General features: G+C 42.9%; 1 protein-coding gene across 19 annotated transcripts in view; it reads right to left on the reverse strand.

Annotated features, from left to right (window-relative positions):
• The window catches only part of SVIL (supervillin), a 601,346-nt gene that overhangs the window by 315,189 nt on the left and 262,414 nt on the right, over window positions 1-23,743 (reverse strand). For 12 of the 19 annotated variants that reach the window (XM_069211277.1, XM_069211279.1, XM_069211274.1 and 9 more), the window contains exon 8: window positions 3,630-3,713. The exons of 6 other annotated variants lie outside the window; for them this stretch is intronic. In XM_069211277.1, coding sequence (XP_069067378.1) covers window positions 3,630-3,713 — 84 coding nt within the window. The remainder of the gene's footprint in view (window positions 1-3,629; window positions 3,714-23,743) is intronic. One more of the 19 variants, XM_069211267.1, reaches the window with a different exon arrangement.

Genomic DNA, 23,743 nt, shown 5'->3' on the forward strand with positions numbered 1-23,743 from the left:
AAAGCAACCACACGCTCTGCTTGCGAGGGTGTAATCAAGAAGGCACATCCTTTGCCCACTGATCCAGGAATTCTGGTAGCAAGTAACAGGTGTTGGCACGGGCGGTCCCTAATGAGGCAAAATTGCTTCTCCTGGCCATCATCGGAAATGAGGTTGAGCAGACAAATCAGAGAATATGGATGATAGCAGCTGGCAGGGCAAACACAGCATAGCATGAACATGGGGCAAAACAACTGCCCCACCGAGATTAGATGACTGGTAAATGGATTTAGATTGATTGCAGAGGAGGTGGTCTACCAGAGCAGAGGATGCCCCAAAAATGGGAAACGGTTTGGGGGGCTTGGAGGGATTATGAGCAATGTTAAGAACACAGGGATTAGGAAAAAAAGGCTACAATGGAACCATTACCTACACTGCTTATCGGCAATACGGGATAACAATGCAAGGAGGCCAGAAAAGCACCAAAATGATGAAGCAAGTATAATTTTAAACAAACTACATGCTTAAAGGGACTGTATGATGCAGGATAAATGACGATCATAATGTGTATATCTTGTATGATGTGATATATCAATAAAACAAAAAACAAAAATTGTTGCTTTAATTTACTAAAAAAAAAAAAAAACACATTAGGCATCTGATGCCAAATACCTGTCTCGTAGTGCAGGTAGAGGTCCACTATGAAGGACCAAGCATATCTTTGCCACCTATGCAGCATAAGTGACAAGTAAATTGTAGCAGTGAGTTAAAAAATATTCTTCCTGCTGTGACAAAAGGATAGTGGATAGTTTAACACTACAGCACGAAATACTGTCAAGAGGTAAGCCAAAGTGAAAAAACGGTTCCATGATCCCAGCCTTCCGATTAAGAACAAGCCCTTGATGTTTATGAGTACCATGCAAAACAATTTAGTTGGTGGCACAGATAAATACTGGCAGCACGTTTCATCTTAAAATGCCTTTTACAAATTGGTTAAGGATGCACACTCACAAATTCAATTCATTCAACAGTAATGTACCATGAAAGTACATTCCGTGAGAACCCCACTTTCTCTGCCCCATGAAAACCGACAGTTCGTGAGCTGAAGGTAAAAACTAGCAATAAGTGACCTCACTTCTCAAGATTCAATGGTACATCAGTAACTACTATATTTAAGGTTTATAGGCGATTGAGTTTTAAGCTATGTAATAGTGAGTGTGTTTTCAGATGTGGCCATTAGAATATAAGTTTCTAAACCTTGATTTGATGGATTATCATGATGGGCATAACAGGTACCTGGAGCTACAGAACTTTCTTTTAAACAGCAAATACCTTCATCAAATGAATCGAAAAGGTCACTAGTCCAGTCTTTCTGAATTTATATACATCCCACAATTGTTGTCACTCCTGCAATAACACATTTGATGGTACTGGTGTAGGATTTGCCTTTCAATGGAAATAAAAACAAATATATCCTTTCATAATTTGCAATGTTTTTTGACCCATACTGGCATTCACTTTCATTAACACAGAACATGTTAGATTTCCCAGAGCTCATACATCAGTGCAAGATTAATTCATGCAGTGTTTAACAAAAACAAATTCGACAGTGTAAAGTTCATGTTATTTGTAAAACTCCATTAAATGATAAAAATTAATTTTTGCCATGGCTGGAAAATTGCCTCTCAAAAATGTTCCTTACTAAACTTTCTAATTCCAGGGTATATACGTGCGTGTTATACCACTCCCCAATGTAAGACCTAATGATTCTAAGTGGTCTGGAAGATGTGGAGGTGGACACATTGGGTCCATACAGCAAGTTGAGTGACTAAGTTTATATTGGAAATCTGTAGGATTCATTGTTTTACTTATCACATACTTAATTCGCCTTTACCCATGACAATCACTCTGAGCAACAACTTACTATCACTCACAGTGACACACAGGGTTTGGAAATTGGAGCATTGACGACAAATAAGACTCGCGAAATAGACAAATGTTAAATTTATACACCAAGCAATCTTCATGAAATATTTTTTTAAATGAACCCATGACTGTCTGACATTTCAGCGTCCATGTTTAATAATGCTACCCTGAACATGCAGTGAAAAACTCCATTAATTTCTCAATGTCTTACATTTAAAGTAATATACAATAAAATTCTCCAATTCTAATATTTGTTTCAGCCCTAAATAAGGTACCAGTTCTTGGTATCCAGGGCTTGCTATACTGCTAGATAAAAATAAATAAAAATTAATGAGTGCAGGCATTCCTCTCAGGCTCTAGGCAGGTTTCTATGAAGTAGGATAACTTAAAGGCCTTAGTAAGCAAGCAAAATGGGATCATATGAAAACATTACACTTTACTGAAAAAAATAACTTTAACTTGTCCTATGAGACTTTGAAGTACGGTTATGTTTAAGGACTACAATTAATTGTGATGTATCAAAGAGGCCACTTCAATCCCAGGAGTTCAACATTTGCTATTTTAATAAAACAAAAATTCTGTCAAAATATTTTTACTTCCAGCTTCAAAGTAATTGTGCAACACCAGTGGGGGGCGGGTACCTCCCTTCTTTACCTCTGAAATAATTGGATGTTGCAAATTCAATTCAACATTCAGTAGGAAACCTAGAAGCAAATGCTGAGGGAGATCTTCCTAGCTACTCTTCTACAAGGATATATGTGATATACTTGGCTGTAAAATAATTGATAACATGTATTCTAAACATCAATACAATCTAGGGGATGACAAAGCTAAAGCAAAGACCTGGGAGATTAAAATAATTAGTTGAGCTTATTTACAGCATTTTATGAAATATGTTTTAGAGGACCAACCTTTTTTTTTTGTTTTTTATATAAAACATCATGATTACCAGTGAAGGTGGGCCTTACAAATGGCTTTTTCAATGGCCAATAAAGAAGTTGATTAGGTTTTGCACCACCCACCTGGTTTCAAAAGTTAAATGAGTAATTGTAAATTTGTCAGAATCAACTCACGCTTTTGGCAGGTTTAATTAGGCCTTTGCTCGGTTCCATGCTTAGTGAGGATTTAAATGGGAATCCCAGAAACATTTAAATTTAATTTACTTCTGGGGATCACACAACCACACTGTACACACCAGTAGTTACAGGCTGTCAAATTCTACTTTATAATGTTTGATACTTTTGTTAGTAGCATGGTGGGGAAAGTTGCAATTGCCCATCAAGAGGATTATTTGAAGCCTTGTAAGCCACCATAACATACATTTAAAGAATTAATTTAGGTATTTAGTGGGAATTTGTTTTTGTTTTCTTCACACAGTTTAAAACACACAGATAATTTCCAATTATATTTAAAGTTTAAGTGGACAGAAAAGAAGGGTAGCAAACTTGCTTACACCATAAAACCTTCCAATTAGCCAAACCCAAAAAGAAAAGAATGGTGCATAAAAACATTTTCATTTGACATCTACCAAGTCGTTAGTTACAAAAAGTAAAACACAAACTTTGCTGGACAATTAATATGTTTTTCAGGACTTATTTGCTCGGAAGGAGTAATTTCTATTAGACTGATATTAGAGGCTACGTAAAACAGTGCAGTTACGTTGGGGAGAGGATACTAGGGTGGTGGGAGGCTGATTACGAGGCAGCAGTCACAAGGTTCAATACCTGGAGGGCCAGTTGATGAGGGAAGGTGTCTCCCCGTCTGAATCTTTCTGCAGAAACCACTCTGGTGTTGATTTCCCTGAGCTGCTACAGTACACAAAGGATAAGACTTCTTATATTTTCAACAAAACAAAACCATCAACAATCGCATTGACACTTTTTTAGGTTGCTTACATGGCTCTTAACATAGAAATTACAGTAATATTCGCCACCACTTAGGACGGTAGTCAAAGGTCAAGGTGGGCAAACCATTTTCAGGTTTGAAACCGCCACCACCTTGACGAATAAAGACATTTGGGACACAATTACACTTCCATTTAGGGGTGGGAAGAGCTTTGCAAGAAAGTAAATTCACATAACGTGTTGCACAATTCTTGTATTCATTTAGATATTCAAGCCCAGGACCTCTGTACTAAAGATTACTGAAACTGAATGTGGATTAGCAGCTCGTATAGTGCCACACCACAAAGTGACAGGTTTCTTGGTGTAAATAGGAGTTCTAATTTATAAAATCTCTATCCCCTCTTCTGTATGGTTGCAGTGATATGTCTGGGGTTGCTCGTGTTCCTGTTCAAAAGAATGCTGCTTGGCAGTGCAGGGTGGAAAGCACCTTTTTAAAGGAACCCAATCCAATATATGCTTATAGTTGATCCCAGTACAATGGTGCAGTGAAGAAGCAAACTATTCAACACAGCTTAGAGGAATAACAGTGGTTATGGATTATCTATCAAGGATCCTTCAGCCTGCCTGCAGTTCACCACTTGCAGAACAAAGTTAAAGTGGATATCAGTATGCATTTACAGCTATTGCTCAGCACCAACCCCACGTTGCCATCTTTCATAAAAAAAGTCATTAACTGAGTGGTGCAGGGAACTCTGTGCTGACACTGCAAACTGGATTTTAGAAATGGGGTTTCTGGTTGGCTAGGGTATGCACCTCAGCCAGGCAGAAAAGTACCCACCCACAGTCAGAGCAAGGTGGTCACACACCCAGAATAACCCCTGCTCACCCCCTTGGTAGCTTGGCACAAGCAGTCAGGCCAAACCCAGAGGCAATGTGGAAAGCGTTCAACACATGTGCCGCACTATCCCCACCACAAAGGAAACACAACACCAAGTTATATAAAAATAAACTAATGTACACCACATTTTAGACCAAACACAAGATATCAGTAAAACCCTGCTACACAAGCAGTTATCAGAACATTACTCAAGTACTATTACCCTGTGAAAACCCCCCAGTAGTCACAACAAAAGACATAGGTTACCAGTAGTACTGCAACATAAGTAGTAGTCAGGTAAACATTAAAGATGCCGCACGTCTTGAAACACATACTCTTAAGTGTTCATACTAGGAACATCAGAAAACACATAGCGCGCCATGAATGCCAAACACTATATTGTCAGAAACATACCCTCACCTATAGTGTCCCAGGGGCAGTAACCCAAACACAGGAGCTCTCATGCTCCGATGGGTGGCAATCTTGAGAAAAGGTGTGGTGTGGGGGAACGGGTGAACCCCCACTCCTCATTCAGGGGGCAACTTGCTCGTCTGACCCTCAGCTGAGGGTGGGGGGGGGGAAGGGGGTCTCCTGTCCACCAACGAGGGCACAAGTGTCTCAATCGGCACCCTGTGCCGAGGTACTGGGGGAGAGGGGCCTGACTGTGCAGGGGGCCTCCGATGAGGCTCCTACCCCATCTTGTGAGGCGGCTGCACCCGACGCAGTGTGCGTGCCTTCTGTCAGCCCTTCCCGGGCTGCAGCAGTAAAGGCACCCAAAAGGGAGTACCTGCTGGTGCCCCGGGGGTGCTCTTCTCAGCGTGCTTTGCCCCGGGGCACCTCTAGGAGCTTGTTTGCCAGGGGGGACTCCGTGGAGTGTTTCAGATGTGTTCCGAGATTGCACACTGCCAGAGTTGCGGCAGTGATTTTCTAAGTAATCAAGCTGCGGAGCGCCTCCATATGTACTCTGTGGCAGAATAACAAAGCGCTCAGGCCACGCTGTTAGGATGCCTCAGCCCGCACGCACTAGCCCCCAACAAGAGAAGCGCTCAAGTAACTTCTGTTCACCCAAAATAAAGCGTTCTCGCTGGGAATGCAGTGCTCACCACGCGCTGGCACTAGGATATCCCAGGGAGCAGACAAGCAGTACTCTTTATATGCTGGGCTCCCAGGGGACCACAAGGACAGGCAGTCGTGAACAGGGAGACCAGCACCCCACTGGGAGGCAGGGGCGATCTCTTCAGTCAGTCCAGCAATGCCAGTCCATCCCAAGCTGGGGGGGTGGAGGGTCCACTGGTCAGCAGGGCAACAAGTAGAAAAGTGATTGTGATGAGTCCTTTGTGCTATCTAGCAGAAACCAGGCAGCAGGGCAACAAACCGAAGGGCAGTCCAGTTGACTCCTTTACGTAATCCAGTACCCTCTCTGGCAGAGGTTTGGTCCAGTTCCAAAAGTGCTCTAAAATGTGGGGCAAAGCCCCCGGTACTTATACTCATTTTGCGCAGTCTCCAAAAAAAGGGGGAGAAGGGGATCCAACCAGTCCTAACTGGTTCTAGTAGTGTCCCCTCTCTCCTCCAGCACAGGCTCCAGACATAAGTGGGGGTAAATGAGCCCTTTGTTTGAGGCCAAGGCAAAGCCTTTACAAATGCAGGTGTTCCCCGCCTCTCCTTCTCTCAGCCCAGGAAGACCATTCAATATGCAGATACATCTCTGAACACCTCCACTCTCCCTGTGTACAGGGTGTCTGAAAAGTATGCACAAAGCCCAGCTGTCACTTTGCCTCAGACGTGGATTCGAGTCAAGCTGCAAAACACCAGTTATAAGCCCAGAGAAATGCCCCCACTTTCTAGAAGTGGCATTTCTATAATGGTAAAAATCCACCTCCACCTGTAAGCAGCTTTTCTCACTACCATTACAACCATACCAAACAGGCCTATGCTACCCCTCGTGGATCAGATAATACCACCCAGATATAAGGAAGGGCATTTCCAATGCAATCCTATGAGAAGGCAGCACTCACAGCAGTGAGAAACCAAATAGGCTGTTTGTCACTACCAGGACAGGCCACACAAACAGGCACATCATGTCCTGCTTTCGAAATACATAGCACCTTGCCCATAGGGCTAGCTAGGGCCTACCTTAGGGGTGATTTACCTGTAGTAAAAGGGGGTTCTAGGCCTGGCAAGTAATTTTAGATGCCAGGACCCTGTGGCAGTAAACTGAGCACACAGGTCCTGCGCTAGCAAGCCTGAGACAGGTTCTGTGGGTGGCGCAAACTATGCTGCAGGCCCACTAGTAGCATTTAATTTACATGCTTGGGTATAGAGATGCCCCTGTACAAGGAACTTACAGGTAAATTAAATGTGCTAGTCAGGTATAAGCCAATCATACCAAGTTTACAAGGGAGAGCACATGCACTATCACTGATCAGCAGTGATAAAGTGGCCAGAGTCATAACATCAGCAGAAAGGGTCAGAAAAAAAATAAGAGCAGGAAGGCAAAAAGTTTGGGAAATGACCCTGTAGAAAGGGCCAGGTTCAACACTGAATAAGGCCAATTTTAAGCTTAAGTTTTAGTGTTAATACAATCACTGGACCTTTGAGATTCACTCTATAAAAGTGAATTACTTTGAGTAATATTTTCAACCATACACTCATTTTCAAATACAACCATGTTAACAGTGAGGGCTCTAGTGGTGCTTATAATAAGTAGCATTACTGGTCAGCTGATAAATGCATTATTAATCATTCATGCATTCATTTTGAAATCATTTCACATGCATCCGGTGAAGACGTTTGCTCGTTTATTCGATACCCAAAAATACATGATCTTGTGCATACAGCAAAGCTTCTCTCCAAAATGTAATATGCATCCACATATGGTTCACCCAGCCTCTCAAAAAGCAACCTGTGCTACACTTACCAATTCGACAGATTATAAAAACTGGAAAAAGTGCCGTGCTGTGTCATTTTGAGCTGTGGGCAAGGTCCCTCTAATAAACATGAAACATAACAGTCAAGGCAAGTTTGCCCAATGGCTCACAAAGAAATGGTCAACATTCAAATCTGCATTGAAGTGGGAAGGGTGTAGCTATTGCGCACTTTAACTGATCACACACAACAAATCTAAATCTACCCTCAAAGTCTACACATGGCCAAAAGGCCACTAATGAAGGGATATTTTCATTATCAAGAATTTCAACAATATGCAGTGTCGGCAAAACCTTCTCCCAACACCTCATCACTAGCTTTCCAAATTGTTTGAAACTGACATTTTCTAAATATGTAGAACACAGGAGAATCAGTTTCCCTTAGCAATGGAACCTCTTCTGCTGAAGTCACTGCGTAGCACCAATTCTCTCTGCAGCTCAGCAGAAAGAAGTGCAGCTGTTATTTTTACCTGTCCTGTCTGTAGTCTTCATTGGTACAGCACCAACCTCTCTGCCTCTGTGCTATCCACTCTAACTTACTCCCAATTGTCTGAGAAAGAGCCAGGGGATAAGAAGTATATGTCAGTCTCTCCCGCCATGGAAAGTAAAATGTTAGTATGATGAAGTAGGCAAAATTCAGACCCAGATAGGCTATCTCCAACGCAAAAACCAACTAGGATTTTTTTGGCAGGCTTATGACATGCTTAATATAAAGAAAGCTGGGTTTCTGCCAAACAATTGTGGTGACGCCATGTTGGATACAGCCCTTTATTTGCAAACTTGTTTGTATAGTAGCTGAAAGCCTTGATGTTAGGAACGCTCGCCATCATTCAACAAGACAGCTACCTCTATGATCAGAAATCTTGTATACCTAGGCTCTGCACTCATGGGTACACTGATCCTATAGTTTCCATGTTTACATGCGTGCAAAAGATACTCCATTTATCCTCCATGTGGACTGATCTGGGCATCACATCTATCAATATTGTGAAGGTATACTGTGCATCTATTACTTGTCTAAGGCACAACTAACCAAAAAAAACAAAAAAAAAAAAAACTAAGTGATAGTAATTCCAGAGGCTTTTGCCCAGGACTTCCGTCTGCTGTATGGCCGCCCTAAACCAGTCAATTGATAAGCAGCCTTGGCTGCAATGTGAGTGCTCAAAAAGTGGAGTAAAACTTGAAACCATCACTTAAACAATGCAATCTCGCCAGGACAGGCCATAGAGCCGAAAGACCTGCTTACTGCACTGTTGGTTCTCACCTGGACTATGGCAACTCTGACATGCTCTCATGCTTGCAAACAATCCAGAACACAGAAGCCAGATTACCAAGTGCCAACACATTTTCTTAACTGATTTGGTTACTGAGAAGAACACCAATGGTTGCTTATACCAGTTAGTGTGTCTTCAACCCAATCACTCAACTCAATATGTCAAAGCAGCCTTGTGTTTGGCAGTGAATAAGATGCAGAAACACTCCCCTAAATACTTATGTTTCTATTATCAAAGTTTCATGTGCATGCATCATGAGGCAAATGGGCTTGGCTCGAGCTTTTTCCTTTCAACCCCCCTAATCAAACGATTGCTCATTACTCTTGCATTTGGCAGGATGTATCTACACTCAACAAAAGCTGTTAAACAAGTTTATAACAAATGCTGCTAGACTATACCGTGGTAAAGAATACAGTGGTAATTCCTAAAGCACACTTGGACAGAAGGACAAAACTGAGTTATCAACTCCTGTTTCATGGCAGACTGGGATAATGGTGGTAAAGTCTTGGCTAGTAATACAAATGAGGGATATTAGATAACCGATTAGGATCATCTAACTTCTTTCCTATAAATTGATACCAGGGAGCAGCCATAAAGCACAGGAGCTCGCCCACGGCAAGCAACTGAAGATTGCGTTTCTACTCTAATGCACGCGGTGCCGGAGGTTTTCAGCATAGATTAATACATTTTACTTTTTTTTTTTTAATACGCATCACTACACATGTCTTTTTATTGGTGCCAAGAGTTTGTAGTCTATACTGAGAGTTCATTTGAGGTTTGCTATTAGCGAAGACCTTTTGATTTTACTAAAATTATATGTACAATATACATATTTCTTGGGTCCTTTAACCCACTCTCTTCATCCATTTGCCGGTAGGGTTATTCAGATTTTTCTTCATCTGCTTCCCTGCTTATGAATCAGGAATGGAACGAGAGAAATATTTAGTGCCTTGAAGTATAGAAGATGAGAGTTTAGAAATAAAGTGAAGAAGAAGCAGCATTAAAAGAAGCAGTAGTGGGTTTGGGGTGTTTTGCAAAAGAATAAATGACCAAAAACGAAACAACAACTCGTGAAAAAGGGCTTACTAGCTAGAGTGTAGGGTACTGTGAAAAAGAAGTAAAATTACAACATAGGCTTATCCATTTAAGAAGGTAGCAGGAAGCACCCACGTCAGAAACGAATGAGAAGCGATCAGAAAGCAGAGAATTAAGAAACCAAACACTAAGAGGGAAGAAAGAGTAATGTGTTTTGAAATGACTTTTCTTAAAATGCAGAGTGGAGGGTGAGTGCGAAAGCGGACCTGATCAGTAGCAGAGTGCTTTTTTTTAATTTTTTTTTTTTAACTATTGAAAGAGCGGTTTAAAAATAATGAAAATTAAGGCAATAAACACAGAATTAACATGTAGGCCTTAAATGAAAATGCAATGTCAATTCAAGTAATACACATTAGGCAGACACATTTATACGCATTAGGCTTGAAAAGCGGATACTGCAGTTTTGCAAGATAGACCTGGGTTTTGAATGTGAAATGTTAAACTTTCGACAAAGCTGCCATGCTATGAAAATGATGATTTAATGCAAAATGTTAGTTTTAACCTTCCCATAGGCAAGGAAGGTAAGAATGCATTAAAAAGTTTAAGCTTAAGTTTGCAAAATGTTTCAAAGAACACAATAGTTTAGTATAAGAAATCAATAGGTAACTTGTGATTTAAAAGAATGATATAGAAGCCTAGCCATGGCAAACTTTTCCTCAAGTAGAGCCAATGGTGAGACTCCTCACTAAACAATACGAAATGCTGGTAAAAATGGTTCGTTTAAACATTGTCGTCTATGGACTATTGTTTATGCTGTGAGACGACAAAATGTCCTGTTCCCATAAGAACACTGTTTGCAAATTGTCGTAAGTGAAAACGACAATGCATGTTACAAAACTTTAGACGAAATGTTTTTATATTAATGCGTATTCCTATGGTAGGTTATTATTCGGACTTTTTTTCCCCAGACACTCTGCGAGACTCTTGCTGGCTCATTCTTTCCCAGGATTTCTGCAAGAGATGTACTTTGGGCTCACTCTTTGCCACCTACCCAAATCATTACTGGTCAGTTTCTTGAATGTCTCTTTATGGGAAGTTCAGCTTCGATTGGGATTTGAGATTTAGAACAGAGGAAAAAATGAAAAGAGCAAGGAAAACGAAAAAGGTTCATAGAGAAGGAAGGAAAGTGAACTAAATAATATAATGGGAAAGGAATGGGTGATTAAACTCAGTGCATCCTACAATGGAGATTGAGTTTTCCTTCAAGAAAAAAATAATGCAGAAAAGAGTAAGGAGTAAAACAAGTTATCCATTGAAGTCACTGCATAAATAGGAGAGATGACCTAAGGCTAATAGGTTATAAACGAGAGAGTTGAAGGAAATAGAACTTCCGTGTTTAAATGAACTTTGCTTAAAGCAGGTCAACCCACTAGGCCTCTCCACCAGGCCCCTGATGATGGGAGAAAAGAGTTGGAGATTAGCAAAGATCCAGCTACAGGGTTAATTAAATACCCAGCACTCTGTAGATGGATGTCTGGATTGAACGTGCACCATTTTATTTAGTGGACATACTGCACATGCTTCAATCACCACAGTACATCTGCTAAAATGGAGCTGTCGGGGCACGCACATCAGTGAACCCTTAAGGCCAATGAGGAGCCACACAGAGCAGCAGAGGGAAGAGACCTCAGTACTGTCCCTGCTTCTGACAGGCCTGTGCCTGTGCTTTCAGTTTTATCAAGTAGCTCGGCGAGGGCTTCAAGTGAGCCTGCTCTGAAACCTGGCCCTGCTGCTCGGGCTGGCTCTGCTTTAGGAATCATTGCTTGCTGGTTCCTACGTCCAGCATCAGATTCCTGCTCTGCTGCTGCTATGGGGGCTGTAGTTGTCAGCAATAGAAAAAAAAGGTAGATTTGCATTTAAAAAAGAGATTGTGTTTTTCTGTGTATGTGTGAGTGAAAGTATGTTTGAACGACCGAGAGAATGAGATTGAGAGAGCGTTTTCTAGTTTGAGGAGGGGGGGTAAATGAAAGTGAGAATCGATGGGCGAGTGAGTGGGTATGAATAAGTGATAGCTAGGGAGTGAGAGAAGGAATGAGAGGGGGAGATTGTGAGTGTGAAAGTGGATCAGGAGTGTCCATTAATGGTGCACCAGGTGCAGCTGCCCAAAGGCACAGAGGCCCCGTGACAACTGCGCCTGCTGCACAATTACAGCAGATCACTTGTACCCGAGGAGTTCCTATCGGGCCCCCTTTACACCAGTACCTGGGACTGAGGGTCAGTAATTGTGAAAGTGTGTGCAGTGCGCTTGTGAGTGATAAATGCTGAGTATGAAGGTATGAGTACATTTGTGCCCAAGGGCAATGGAGGCAAATTTTTAAAACTATGAAGTGAATCCATGGCAAGCATTCCATTCCATAATTTTCATGGATCACCAGCTGTTACTAAGTATTATTAAGTACTTTTCTGTGTTGGCTGCATACTATAGTTGAGAACCAGTTTAAGAAAGGTGTGCCAGGAGGAGTGACTTAATCCGATTTATCTTTTCATCTAATTATTGTACTCACAGTGAGTCTGCTGTCTGAAGCCATAACTAGTAGGGTACATTCATCTTCGCTTAACAAGGCTTTCACGTATTGGCAACTGAATGACACGTTGAGATGCCTAGTGTCTCGACACCTCAAAAAAATAAAACGGCACTGTTATGAGGTTAACATTTTTGTATCCATTGCAGCACTTTGTAAAGGGAGTAACAATAGTTAGTGCCCATGTGGACACTGGACCTACAGGTATAAACTGGAGGAAGTCGCCCCTTCTTGGTAAGTTGCACCTTCTTGGTAGGGTGCCACGCTTAATTTTGTTACAATTTCAAAATGTAGAAGAAGCACTGGATCACAGCGCTTGAATAGCAAACATGTTCAAGTACCTTGGTTTTCTCATGAGCTGAGAGGAGTGGCATTCCCGTTAACTAGCATATTAAGGGCAGGAAATAGCGCAAAGAAAAGTGTACATCTGACGGAGGTAAAATTGCATTTTGGAATTAGTAGACAGGTATTCTGGTCACTTATGTTGCCATTTTGAGCAGGTTGAAGGGCATGTGTGTAAGGCAACTGGCGTGGGCATGGTTTCAGAGTGCAATGAGTGTAAAAGGAGAGAAGTTTTTCAAGAAAAGTAGCCAGTTGTGTGTGTGAGTATTCAGTGATGGATGCCGTGGCAGCAGACGCAAATCTCGGGGGTAGGTCAAATATATATATATATATATATATAAAATAAAAATAAAAAATAAAAACACAACACACCCTTACCTAGTGTCTCGGAGTGCTACTCAGACACAAGCATGGGGTCTGTGCTGTTTCTCCAGCCAGGCCAGCCATATGCACATGCGCAGAGTGCAATCCTCCCCCCACCTCCCTCCTCCCACAGCCCCGCCCCTAACACATTGCTGGCTGAGTCAGCAGATGAAAGATAAAACGATAATTAAGTATCATTTTATCTTTCATCTCCTGGCTCAGCCAGCGGGACGACGATCCTTAGCCACTGCAAAGGCGCCACTGCTGGATGGCTGCACCGGTGGGTGCACAGAATGAGGTGTCCATGTGAGTGTAGCTGAGTACTGGGCCTAAGGACAGGGTTTCAGTGTGTGACTTCATTATGAGCGTTGTGCACCACATTAAAGCCAGACCTATTGGCATTGTCAATGATTGTTTATACATCAATAGATGTATGACGCGCTACCCAATCCGTCCAACCTCTCACCACAGAATGAATGTTTTTCTGAATTTCAGTATAGGAATCCTTCAAACCATCTGACCCGCTATCAAAGAGCGATTCGCAAATTTACCAAATTTCTTAGGGATTAGACTTCAGTAGGGACGTTAGTCCTAATACGGGGAGGGAAGCGGGGCGGCGTTTCAACTTGCGTGCTCAGCTGCAACCAAACTACCAAACTGATTTATGTGGTTTAAAAACGCCTGTTCTCAAACGTGCTCAGGAATTTCAAGTCGAACACTTAAGCAGTAACACATGATCCGTCATGAGGCTTCTTGGCGAGCATTAGGCACTCAACTTTTGGACGACCAGAGACGTGTCATATTACTTTATTGATTGCGGTCATATAAAGTTGTGTAACAATATTTTAACAATTCTCTTAAAGATAAAATAGTAGATTCCGTCAGAGATAATTTTAGGCGCGTTGTCATAAAACAGAACTGTACCGTATGAGTTAGTCATGTTGCAGAGGAAACGTGCGGTTAACAAAGATAACCACATTGCATAATTTACAGAGGAGTCAAAAAAGGTGCCATGAATGGGAAGGTCGACGTGTGTCGGGCCCAAAGAGTGAACAAACCACAAACTCGTTGTTAAGGGGTAAAAGGCCGCTTTAATAGAACAGGTCTGGCAATATAAACACCTTGGCATAAAGCATTACAAAACTACATAACCTCACTAATACATAACTTTCCTCCTATCCCCTCCCCCTCCCTCTAAAGAACCCATTCAACCTACCCCTTATGCCAACCACCTTGACCTGACCTACCCCTTACCCATCCCTTCTAAAATTCCCCTTGCCTTGTGTAAATTCCCTGTCCACTGATCTTTAGATCGATCCCCTTCCCCACCCGAAATGCTTCTTGACCAGAAACCCCCCGCCACACAGGAAAACCCAGAAGGCGTTTTCCTGCCCCACCCGACCCCATCTATCTATCCCACAGCTTAACACCCAACAGGTCCGCAATCACCATTCGTAACTCAAACAAATAAATCTCATTGCCCAAAAATGATAAATGAACCCCATCCTGACGGAAAAAACCTACATGTGAACCGCTAATATTGTCATGGCTCAGTACAGAAAAACCTTGAATTCTACAAAAAGACCTCATTTCCCTATTCACTTTCTTCCGTTGTTTCTCTATGCCTTGAAATGAATGTGCCCCCCTCCAGACCCTCCTAGGTACCAATCCAGTCCAGACAATGTGTGTCCCTGACCACTTCTCCTTAATGCGTAGCAAATCCAACTTCATCGCCTTCAGTAAACCGATACCCGAAAGGGAAACCAAATCATTTTCACGCAGATGAATAACCAGTAAATCAGGGCAAACTCCTTGCCGAATCCTTTGTGAAAGAACATATAAAAGCTCTCCCCACCTAATCCCACTCTTACCCACCCAACTAACTTTAACCCTCACACCATCCAAACCCAATTGTCGACCAAAATGCCTCGTCGCAGCCTGCTTCTCCGCCCAGCGAATGAATGAGTGCCCGATGATCCACACGGTACACACTCCCTCTGGACCCCCAACACAACCTATGAAGCAAAAAAGATGTTAAAATAAGTCTCACCCCCCGCACGATAAGCCCACCCAAAAGGAAAGCACCCCGAAACCGACAGCTAGAACAGGAGGAAAAGAGCAGATAGTTAAAAGGAGCAAAAGAAACAGAATGAAAAGAACCCCTTTACCATGAAATATCACCCTATGATCATTTACCTGCTCTAATATAACGTTTAAAACACTGACCTCCACCTACCCAAGTTTTGAATTACCTGATCACTCCTCCCCAGTCTCCTGGCTTCTGTTGCCGCGCCAATCCTAAACGAATGGGTCCCGTATAATCCGCCGTGGCCCTACGACGATTCCCAGAATGATCGCCCTGGACCACCTCCGGAACCGTTGACTGCAACACCGGTGCTGCTACCCTTGCATCCTGGTCTTCCTAGTAGTCGTCCTAATCAAGCAGCGTTTCTTCATGCCTTTCGAAACTTGCACCAGCGCCCCAGCTGGTGGAGGGCTGTTCATCCTCCAAAACTGAGCCCGCGAACCTCGTGCCACCGCTTCCCTCGTCGTCAGGTAAACCGCTCCGGAATTTACCCTCCCTTCTTTCCGGTGTATCAAAGGCGCCCTGGCCTTAACCGGGAAACTCTGCCCACCAGAATGCCGCCCAGCATCCTGATGCACCGTCAAATCACCCGGCCTGCCCGGAAACCGAGGAGCGTCACACCCAGCGCTAACCTCTTGAAAAGCTGGCTTCCACCTATTCAACAAAACCTCATCCTTATCCCTATTCGCACACCTACCTACCTGACCATAAACCAAACCTTTTACCAACACACCCTCCTGATCCATCAGATCCACCTGCTCACCCACATGCAAAACATTCCGTGCGCTAACATTTCCCTCAAAACTCCTTATACTCTGACACCTTACCAAACTGGACTCCCTCAAACCATCTACCCCAGCTCCTTTACTCAAAAAATTCACATCCTTCTCAGCAATAAAGCTTCCAACAAAACCAAAACTCTTGCCCTTCTTGCTCCTCATCAGATATAACAATGACGTCCTCATCCCGTTCCCTGCCCTCCTTCGCCTTCCGTCTTTCTACCAAAAGCCCTTTCTCCGATAAAATTGCACCTGAATTGCCTTTTTCCATGGGTGCCGCCATTTTGATTGTGCCCCCCAAGGTCCTTTCATCTAAAATGGCCGCCTCGCGTTCAGCCGCGTTGTTGCGCGGCAATTGGGCTTGTTTTCCCGCCCGCCCACCACGCAGATTGCCTGTAATGCGCGCGCTGCCGAGCCGCGCCCCCTGCCTCTCTCCTCGCGCCCACACGGCCCACCCCGCTCCCTCCCGCCGACACTCTCCTCGCCAGTGAAACTCCAGAGCGCCTCAGCAGATGGCCCGTTCCTCTCCTACGAGGAACCACCTCCTCCGAACTTGCAGCCGGCCCCAATACCTCCTGCGGCCCCAAAGGTGAGCGCGTGATTTTCCGTCCCTCCACGCTTTTAGTTTTACATTTTTTAGCCTTTCCTTGCGGCGAGGAGCAAGCTGCTACCGCAGCGCTAACTCCTTGCGCTGACAACCTCTTCGGCCTTTTTAGACCCACCCACGCTTCTTCCAGGACCCCTTCTTTAATCAAGTATTCCCTGCCCTCATCCCTCAAAATTTTTAGGGCCTGCACAACCTTGCTCAATTCCATTATTCTTATAAAAACCAAAATTGTGATCCTAACGAACCACAGCAAACAATCACCACTACTTGAGACAAATCAATATTAATTTGAAACTCCACCCTAAAAAACGCCTACCAACAAGCAGAAAAACGCCTACCACAAGCCTATTCTCTCCAGCACATGAAGACAAACATGCCTACTGGGTGTGACGACGGCCAAAGAGGCCGCCCACACCCTGCCCCTGTCCTTTATCCTCCCACCAACAACCCGCCCCTTCCTGCACTGCCCTCCAATCCCCAACTCATCGGTGGCCTGTACCACTCCGGCCCGAAAAGCCCGGGGGGAGACCGGGCAAGCCCTCTGCTCCCCCCGAGCCCCCATTCTGAAAAGCGTGCATGCGTTCTACCGCACGTGAATGGGGACAGGTATTCTGGTGGCTCAAAGTCATACCTAATAGGACACCAGGTATCCTAAGTACCTGGATTCTTCAGGGCACGACTGAGGGGGCTCGTGTGCTACGCATGAGCTCTGGCATGTAATTCATGTTGTTTAGTAAAAGGTGCTTGGAGCCTGGACACTGCTTGCCAGTCGTTGGCTTATCGCTCATTTGCTGCCCTCTAATTGATCAGCGTGTGGCGCTTTCATTCCTTTACTTCCGTTCTCCCTTCCGTGGAGCATTAGGAAAATACGGATTGCTGATTAGTGTTTTTTCGCGTCTCGTGCTGAGACTCAGGTAGTACCATTTCACATATTCCCATCCCCCCCGTAGTCCGCATTGTGTCTCCCCTCCCACATCGCACTCTCCTGTATGGTCCATGAGACTTCTTCCCTCCAACCCTCCGTCCATCCCGCTATTAGTGTTGCCCTCCCTCACCTAGTGTAAGAAAAATCAAGTGCTATGAAGCAGCTAGGGCCAACGGACATAGCGCTTTTGTTTTTAGGAAGAAACCAAATAAAAATTTAAAAAAAGGTTAACTGACATCCTCACCGCTGACTTTCCTGTCCTCCTCGGTCTTAATACAAAGGCCACATCCATTAGTGCCAAGGTCACCGTTTGCTTTACACTGCCCTCTGTTGCAGACCAACAACGATTGTGCCTCTATACAAGCTCCCCACTGCCTCAGCTCGCTGGTATGCTGGTCAAGTGGATTCTATGCTAATCTTCACACTCCGAGCATCGGATGGCATCACCAAGAAGGATAAAAGTGATCAGTGTATTACAGCACACCCCAGAACACTGACTTCATTTTATATCAGAGCATGTCACAGCACACGAGACCATGAAACAGCCTTTATCAACAAAGTCTATGAGAGCTCAAAACAAAGGCGTACAACGTGGCCTCAAAGCACAACTTATGTTTGGTTACAGCACAACTGATCACATCTACTAGCACAACGCACTACGCCATGACAAATGAAATCATGACAGCACTCCATGTGACACTGCACAGCGTACAACGTGATAACGCAACATACAGCAGCACATCACAACATGGCACATCAAACTCCACAAAACCAAAATACGTTTTGTCACATTACGGTCCAATGAGAACACCGATCAATAAAGCCCAAAGCACAACACAACGTCAGCACAGCCGAAGACCACACCGGGCACTCCACCACATCACACCTAGCACAGTGAAACAAATCGAAAAATAGCACACACACAAAAAAAATGTTTACACAGCTGAACCATGGGCAGCGCCGTCCACTAGACGGGCATTTCCAGGGCATTCCTAGACAAAGGGGAGCATCAGCTTTTAACACCCTTTCAAATGGCACTTTTTCTAGGTCATAATTTCCTGTTTTCGTCCGCTTTTATTTTCACCTTTAATGGTTGGAGGTTGGCGGGGGTCCTAGAATACACTAGTGTCTTGCTGTACAAAACAACTTTAAGTTGTGCAGTTTCCGGGAGTTTTGAATGTATATTTTAAAATCAGTGGGGTGTCCAAGGGTCGCTAGAATAACAACCATAACAACATCAAAGCACAATGATTAAAGATAATTTTAGCCAGGAGGCACTGCAGCCTTACTCTTGCACAATATGACTAAAACATTGACAAAGCCAATAGTTCTCTTGTCAGTGAGACCTTTTTGTCTTTGCCCAGGCTCGTTTTCAACCTGAGGATCCATATGTTTTTTTTTTTCTTTTTTTTTTTTTAAAAAAAAAAAGCAGAATTACGAGACCAGGTCTTATTGACTTACTTGGTCGACTTGGTTACTGTAAATCTAAAAGCATTTTCACATAATCACCATCAATACTGATTATACTGAAATGCTTCATTCATTCAGCTTCTTTACAAAACAATGAGTTCGGCCAATATGCAAGATTAGGTAATGACTAGCAATTCAAATTTGCAGATTTCAAGAAAGCCCATTAAAGGGGGATGTAAGCAGGTTAAGATATTATATTTCGTATACTACTTGAAGTTGGAAAAGTATTCAGGAAATTCTTTAGTGAATACACAATCAATTCTAATAAATGGGTGCTGAGATTCTGAAGCAGCCTTACACAAGCTCCATTTTGTTTCGGATGACAAAGGACATTTGAAGTCTAGCTTAAAAGTGGCAGGATGTCACCCTCCGAAAGTGCTGTGGCTAACCAGCGATTCCAACAATATACTTACGTTTTTCATATCTAAGCCCGACATAAATGTTGTAAGTGCAAATAAACCAACTTATCTTAAAACGTGGCCACCTTCAAGTTTCCCTTGAAAAAAATAATTCTCCCAGCTTCAAAACTACGACAAAGTTCACATATGTGAGCAATCTAGGAACAAGAAAAGGTAAGAGCATCAAGAGCAGGGACAAATCACCAAACCTACAGGTAAAGCCCAAAACATCCACATAACAGCTTATTTAGGAAGCCGCAAAGTTGTATTCAATCTATGCACCCACAAACCGAGTCCAAGCTCTGTTCCTCTTCAGCCCGACTGCATTACCTACGAAAGTACGGCAACAAAATCAGCCATTTCCCATTTCGGACTTTCTACAGGAATGTTCTTCATGCTTCCTTCTGAAGGAATACAAATGTTATTCTGGTGCATTTATTTGTGTCCGTCTCATGACTATTAATAAGCATTGGAAAGCAAATATATGTGGCATTGGTTGCCAATCTTTTGGTTTTGTCAATACTTGCTTTGCCACGATTTTGTAGTAAAGCTTTGTTGCAGGAGCTGCCGGGCCCTCACTCACAAATTTTTAAAAAAGTAGCTAGAATTAAATATACTTGTCTCAAGTAACACCCATTTTCCATTGCAGTCCCTTACACAAACTACTTTGTGGACGTGCTCCTTGTGAAAAGGCAGAATGCAGCTCCTCACAGGGAAGTTAGGAAATGGCTGAAGCGCACTGACTCCTTGCGCCATGCTGTAATGAGCAAAAGAAAAATGTGAATGACAACAGACCAACGAATGTGAGTTGGATGGAAATTGTGTTTAGTATATTAAACATTGTCAGTAAAAGCAAAAGGTCTTGGTTAATGCTGGACTTAAAAAAGGTGCTCCTGTTCCTTCAAAGTGAATAAGGGTGTTTATCCAGGATAGTCTCCAAATGGAAGTCCAGAAAGAACAGCTCTATTCCATTTCTATTAACCCTCCTCAGGTCGAAGCCTAACATCCAAGGACAGTTGCCTGATTTCAAACACAAAGGACATGCCGAAGGCATTCCCAGAAATGCATTCTACCTATTGGTTACCATTAGGTTTGTGTTTCGTCACTCACGTTTGCTTGCTTTCCATTAGTTTGCTGTGCTTTATCCCACCCATCTTCTTTGTCCTCCTCTGGAGCTGACGGACTCCTGTAACTTCTTAAGAGCGCTGCTTTTTGAGAACCTTTTCATAAATCACCCCATGAACGTATGTTTTACCAGCTCTCTTCCTGTTGCGTTTCTCTCCTACACCAGCACTCCACGTTGGTTTCCTCCCATGTTTTACTCAAACCTCAGTCGCATTATGCAAAACACATAAAATAATTAAGACTTTTGTATCTAATTCCCAAGTCTATTTTGCAGCCAGCGGGTGATGAGTAAGAACTATGCAGTTCAGAAGAGAATACAAACGGTCTGCTTGGCTCTGCAGAACACCACTCCATCTATCTAGCTAGTCGCCGGTCTAGTTGAGCAGAGTATGAAAATCAAAACGCTCGGTTAATGTTACGCCGTCTTGGTCCTTTATGCCATGCCAAAACATACTAATTTCTGAGCAATATTGGCTAACATAACTAGCAATGAAGTTTTCGAAACGACAATGTAGGCAACACTGGGATTTCCATCGTTTTATAATCAATTCCTGTACGTTTGTGATTAACACAAATTATTAACTTGGCTAGCACAGCTACGACAGTTAAATGAAGGTAAAACCTCTTTAGATATGGTTACACAGGTGTTGATTCCCTGAACTGTGCTTCTCTTTAAGAAGAAGTGCCACCTAATGAAAGCCAGTGCAGTTTTACGTGTTGAGGCTGGCACACAACCTATTGCTTAGTCAATTTACTAGTTCAAAGAACTACCATCTGAAACATTTAAGAACAGTATGGGGCTAGTTAGGAGGTGGGCCACGGCGACAAGAACTCTAAACAGAAAACTAAATGACTGCAAGTATTTGTTTATCAAGCAAAGTTGTCCTTTCGAGTTCTAGAGGAACATTTGCAAATCAAAAAGATGCAAACTAAACCCAGAAAAACAGCTTGGAGCATAATAATCTGCCCAGTGGACCCACTGCCCAGTGACACAACAAACATGATGCTCAAAACGTACATAGGACTCAATCACCAAATAAGAACAAGCTCCAATCCAAGCACAAATAGGTAGGTTTTAATAAGAAATAGTTAAGCGGAAAAATGTATCTATAGCAATGAAAGAACTGAACGCAAAAGAGGGTGATGTCAGCATTCACTGCAAACACGTGATAACTCTAGAGAAACGCCACAAGCAACTTTACATCACAGAGTATATTAACTGATTGAATCTGGCAACCGGGGAGTTTCATTTCGACTCAATGCAGAAGTGTACTTAAAAGGGCTGTTAGCACAAGTGTTGCCTTGAGAACGCTCTGTGACAGAATAGCCTGAGCAAAACATGTGCGCTGTTTTTTAGCCCTTGACTCCTATGGAATATAACAATACACTACACTGAACCAAATGGGGTTCGCCTCTCTATTTGGTAACACAAACACTCAAAATCGAATGGGAGGATTAAGCCTTCTTTAATTTTGCCATATTAACTGAGTAGTAGGGAAGAACCCAATAAGCACATTCAACCATTCTAAAAGCAATACTTGGAAACCACTCAGCCTCAAGAGACTTCCTCAGCCATACAAGGACATTTAACAGTTGCCATGTTGCAGTAAACACTACTGGCTAAGAGTTGGTGTATTAAAATGATTCAAGTTTGAGGGTCATCATGCGTACCAAACTAGGGACAACCTTCATTAGGCACCCGTTTACTGCGTAACAAGTCAGTCAAGCAGGATGACCCGGTCGCCTTCCTAAGTGAAAACGTAGAGCAGTATCTGTGCCACTATGGATGGGAAAAGGTGCTCCGAGCAAGCGCACAGGAAAGCACTAGAGGATACACCCGTGGTGCTCGGCTTGGTTACCACATGGCTGCACAAAGGTCATCAAGTTAAAGCAGAAATAAAAAAATAACCGAATGTCACAAACGCAATGGGTGCTAAAGTATCTCCTGGGTGACCAGCCCTAAAGTTCAAACAAGAGGAGAACACAGATTAATATCGGAGGCAGGAATAATCAAAGTATCTTAGGCTGCATCACATGCAGGACACACCTTTGTAATGAGAACTATGGGTTTCTCTGAAGTATGAGAAAGCACGGTATAATGCTTGTTCATGCCATGATTAAATAGTGTAATTAACGTGTAAGATAACCCGTCGTTTGGCGTGTCCCCATTTTTTTATCATGTTAAACCAAAATCGGCAACCTATTTACGAGCACAAGGTCGGTCCTGGAAGAAATCTAAGAACCAAACCTAAAGTTTGAGAGCATCAGTACTTTAGCAAGGGTAGGAATAGGCTTGTGAAGGAACTTCACTGTACATAATGATTTGGTATAGTATTGTACTTCCATAATATTCTACACAGAAGGCCTTAAACTATGTCTAACCTACTGAAGTATCAAGAACATTAGTCAACAAGTCTAAATCTCTCAGGAGGCTAGTTCTTGATTGTTTATGTGCCACACAAGTTAAGGGCAGCTACATAATTTTCTATAGATCACTGTACTGAATAGTCCAAGATGCGTCTCAAAACCTACATCGCTTTAGTTTCAAACTTACAGGTACAATACATTACATGAGCACAAGCACTACCTGACAATCAGAGAAGGACCCTGGGGGTGCCAGTAGTACTTCTACAGCCCATTAAGGCAGTGAGGTGCAACAGTGATTAGTATTCTTGGATGAGTGTCCCCAATATGCGATTTATTTTTGCATATATGATAGACATGAACCTCAGTCAAGAATTTTACAAATATATGTGGCATAAAAATTTGCTTTAAATATTAGCTAGTGCTTACAGTGCCTAGGTAGTATGTTTTTTTTTTTTTTAGTTTGTGGGCAGCCTTTTTACCATACGTCAAAATAGGTTTTAGGTTCTATATAAAAACTCTAAACTTCGCTGGGGAAGAAAATGTTCAATCAAATCATGACAAAAGTAGCACTAGACTCATAGGGAATGTAGCTCCATACAGCCTTTATTGGCTACACCTTTAGCCTTACAAATTTACATATGTCCCAAAGGTAAGGCAAGACACTGCGTGGCTTAATATAGCATAACATACCACCAACAGTAAACACCAAAGGACCACTTCAGAGCTACGGGACTGCATCATTCACACTAATATATGAGGGATCAATAGCTGCTGACACTTAGGCTACAGAGGTAAGCAGCTCCACAACTGCCTGAAGAAAAAGATAGGATGTGCTCTACG

Source organism: Pleurodeles waltl, chromosome 10 (assembly GCF_031143425.1).
Source record: "Pleurodeles waltl isolate 20211129_DDA chromosome 10, aPleWal1.hap1.20221129, whole genome shotgun sequence".
Lineage (NCBI taxonomy): Eukaryota > Metazoa > Chordata > Amphibia > Caudata > Salamandridae > Pleurodeles > Pleurodeles waltl.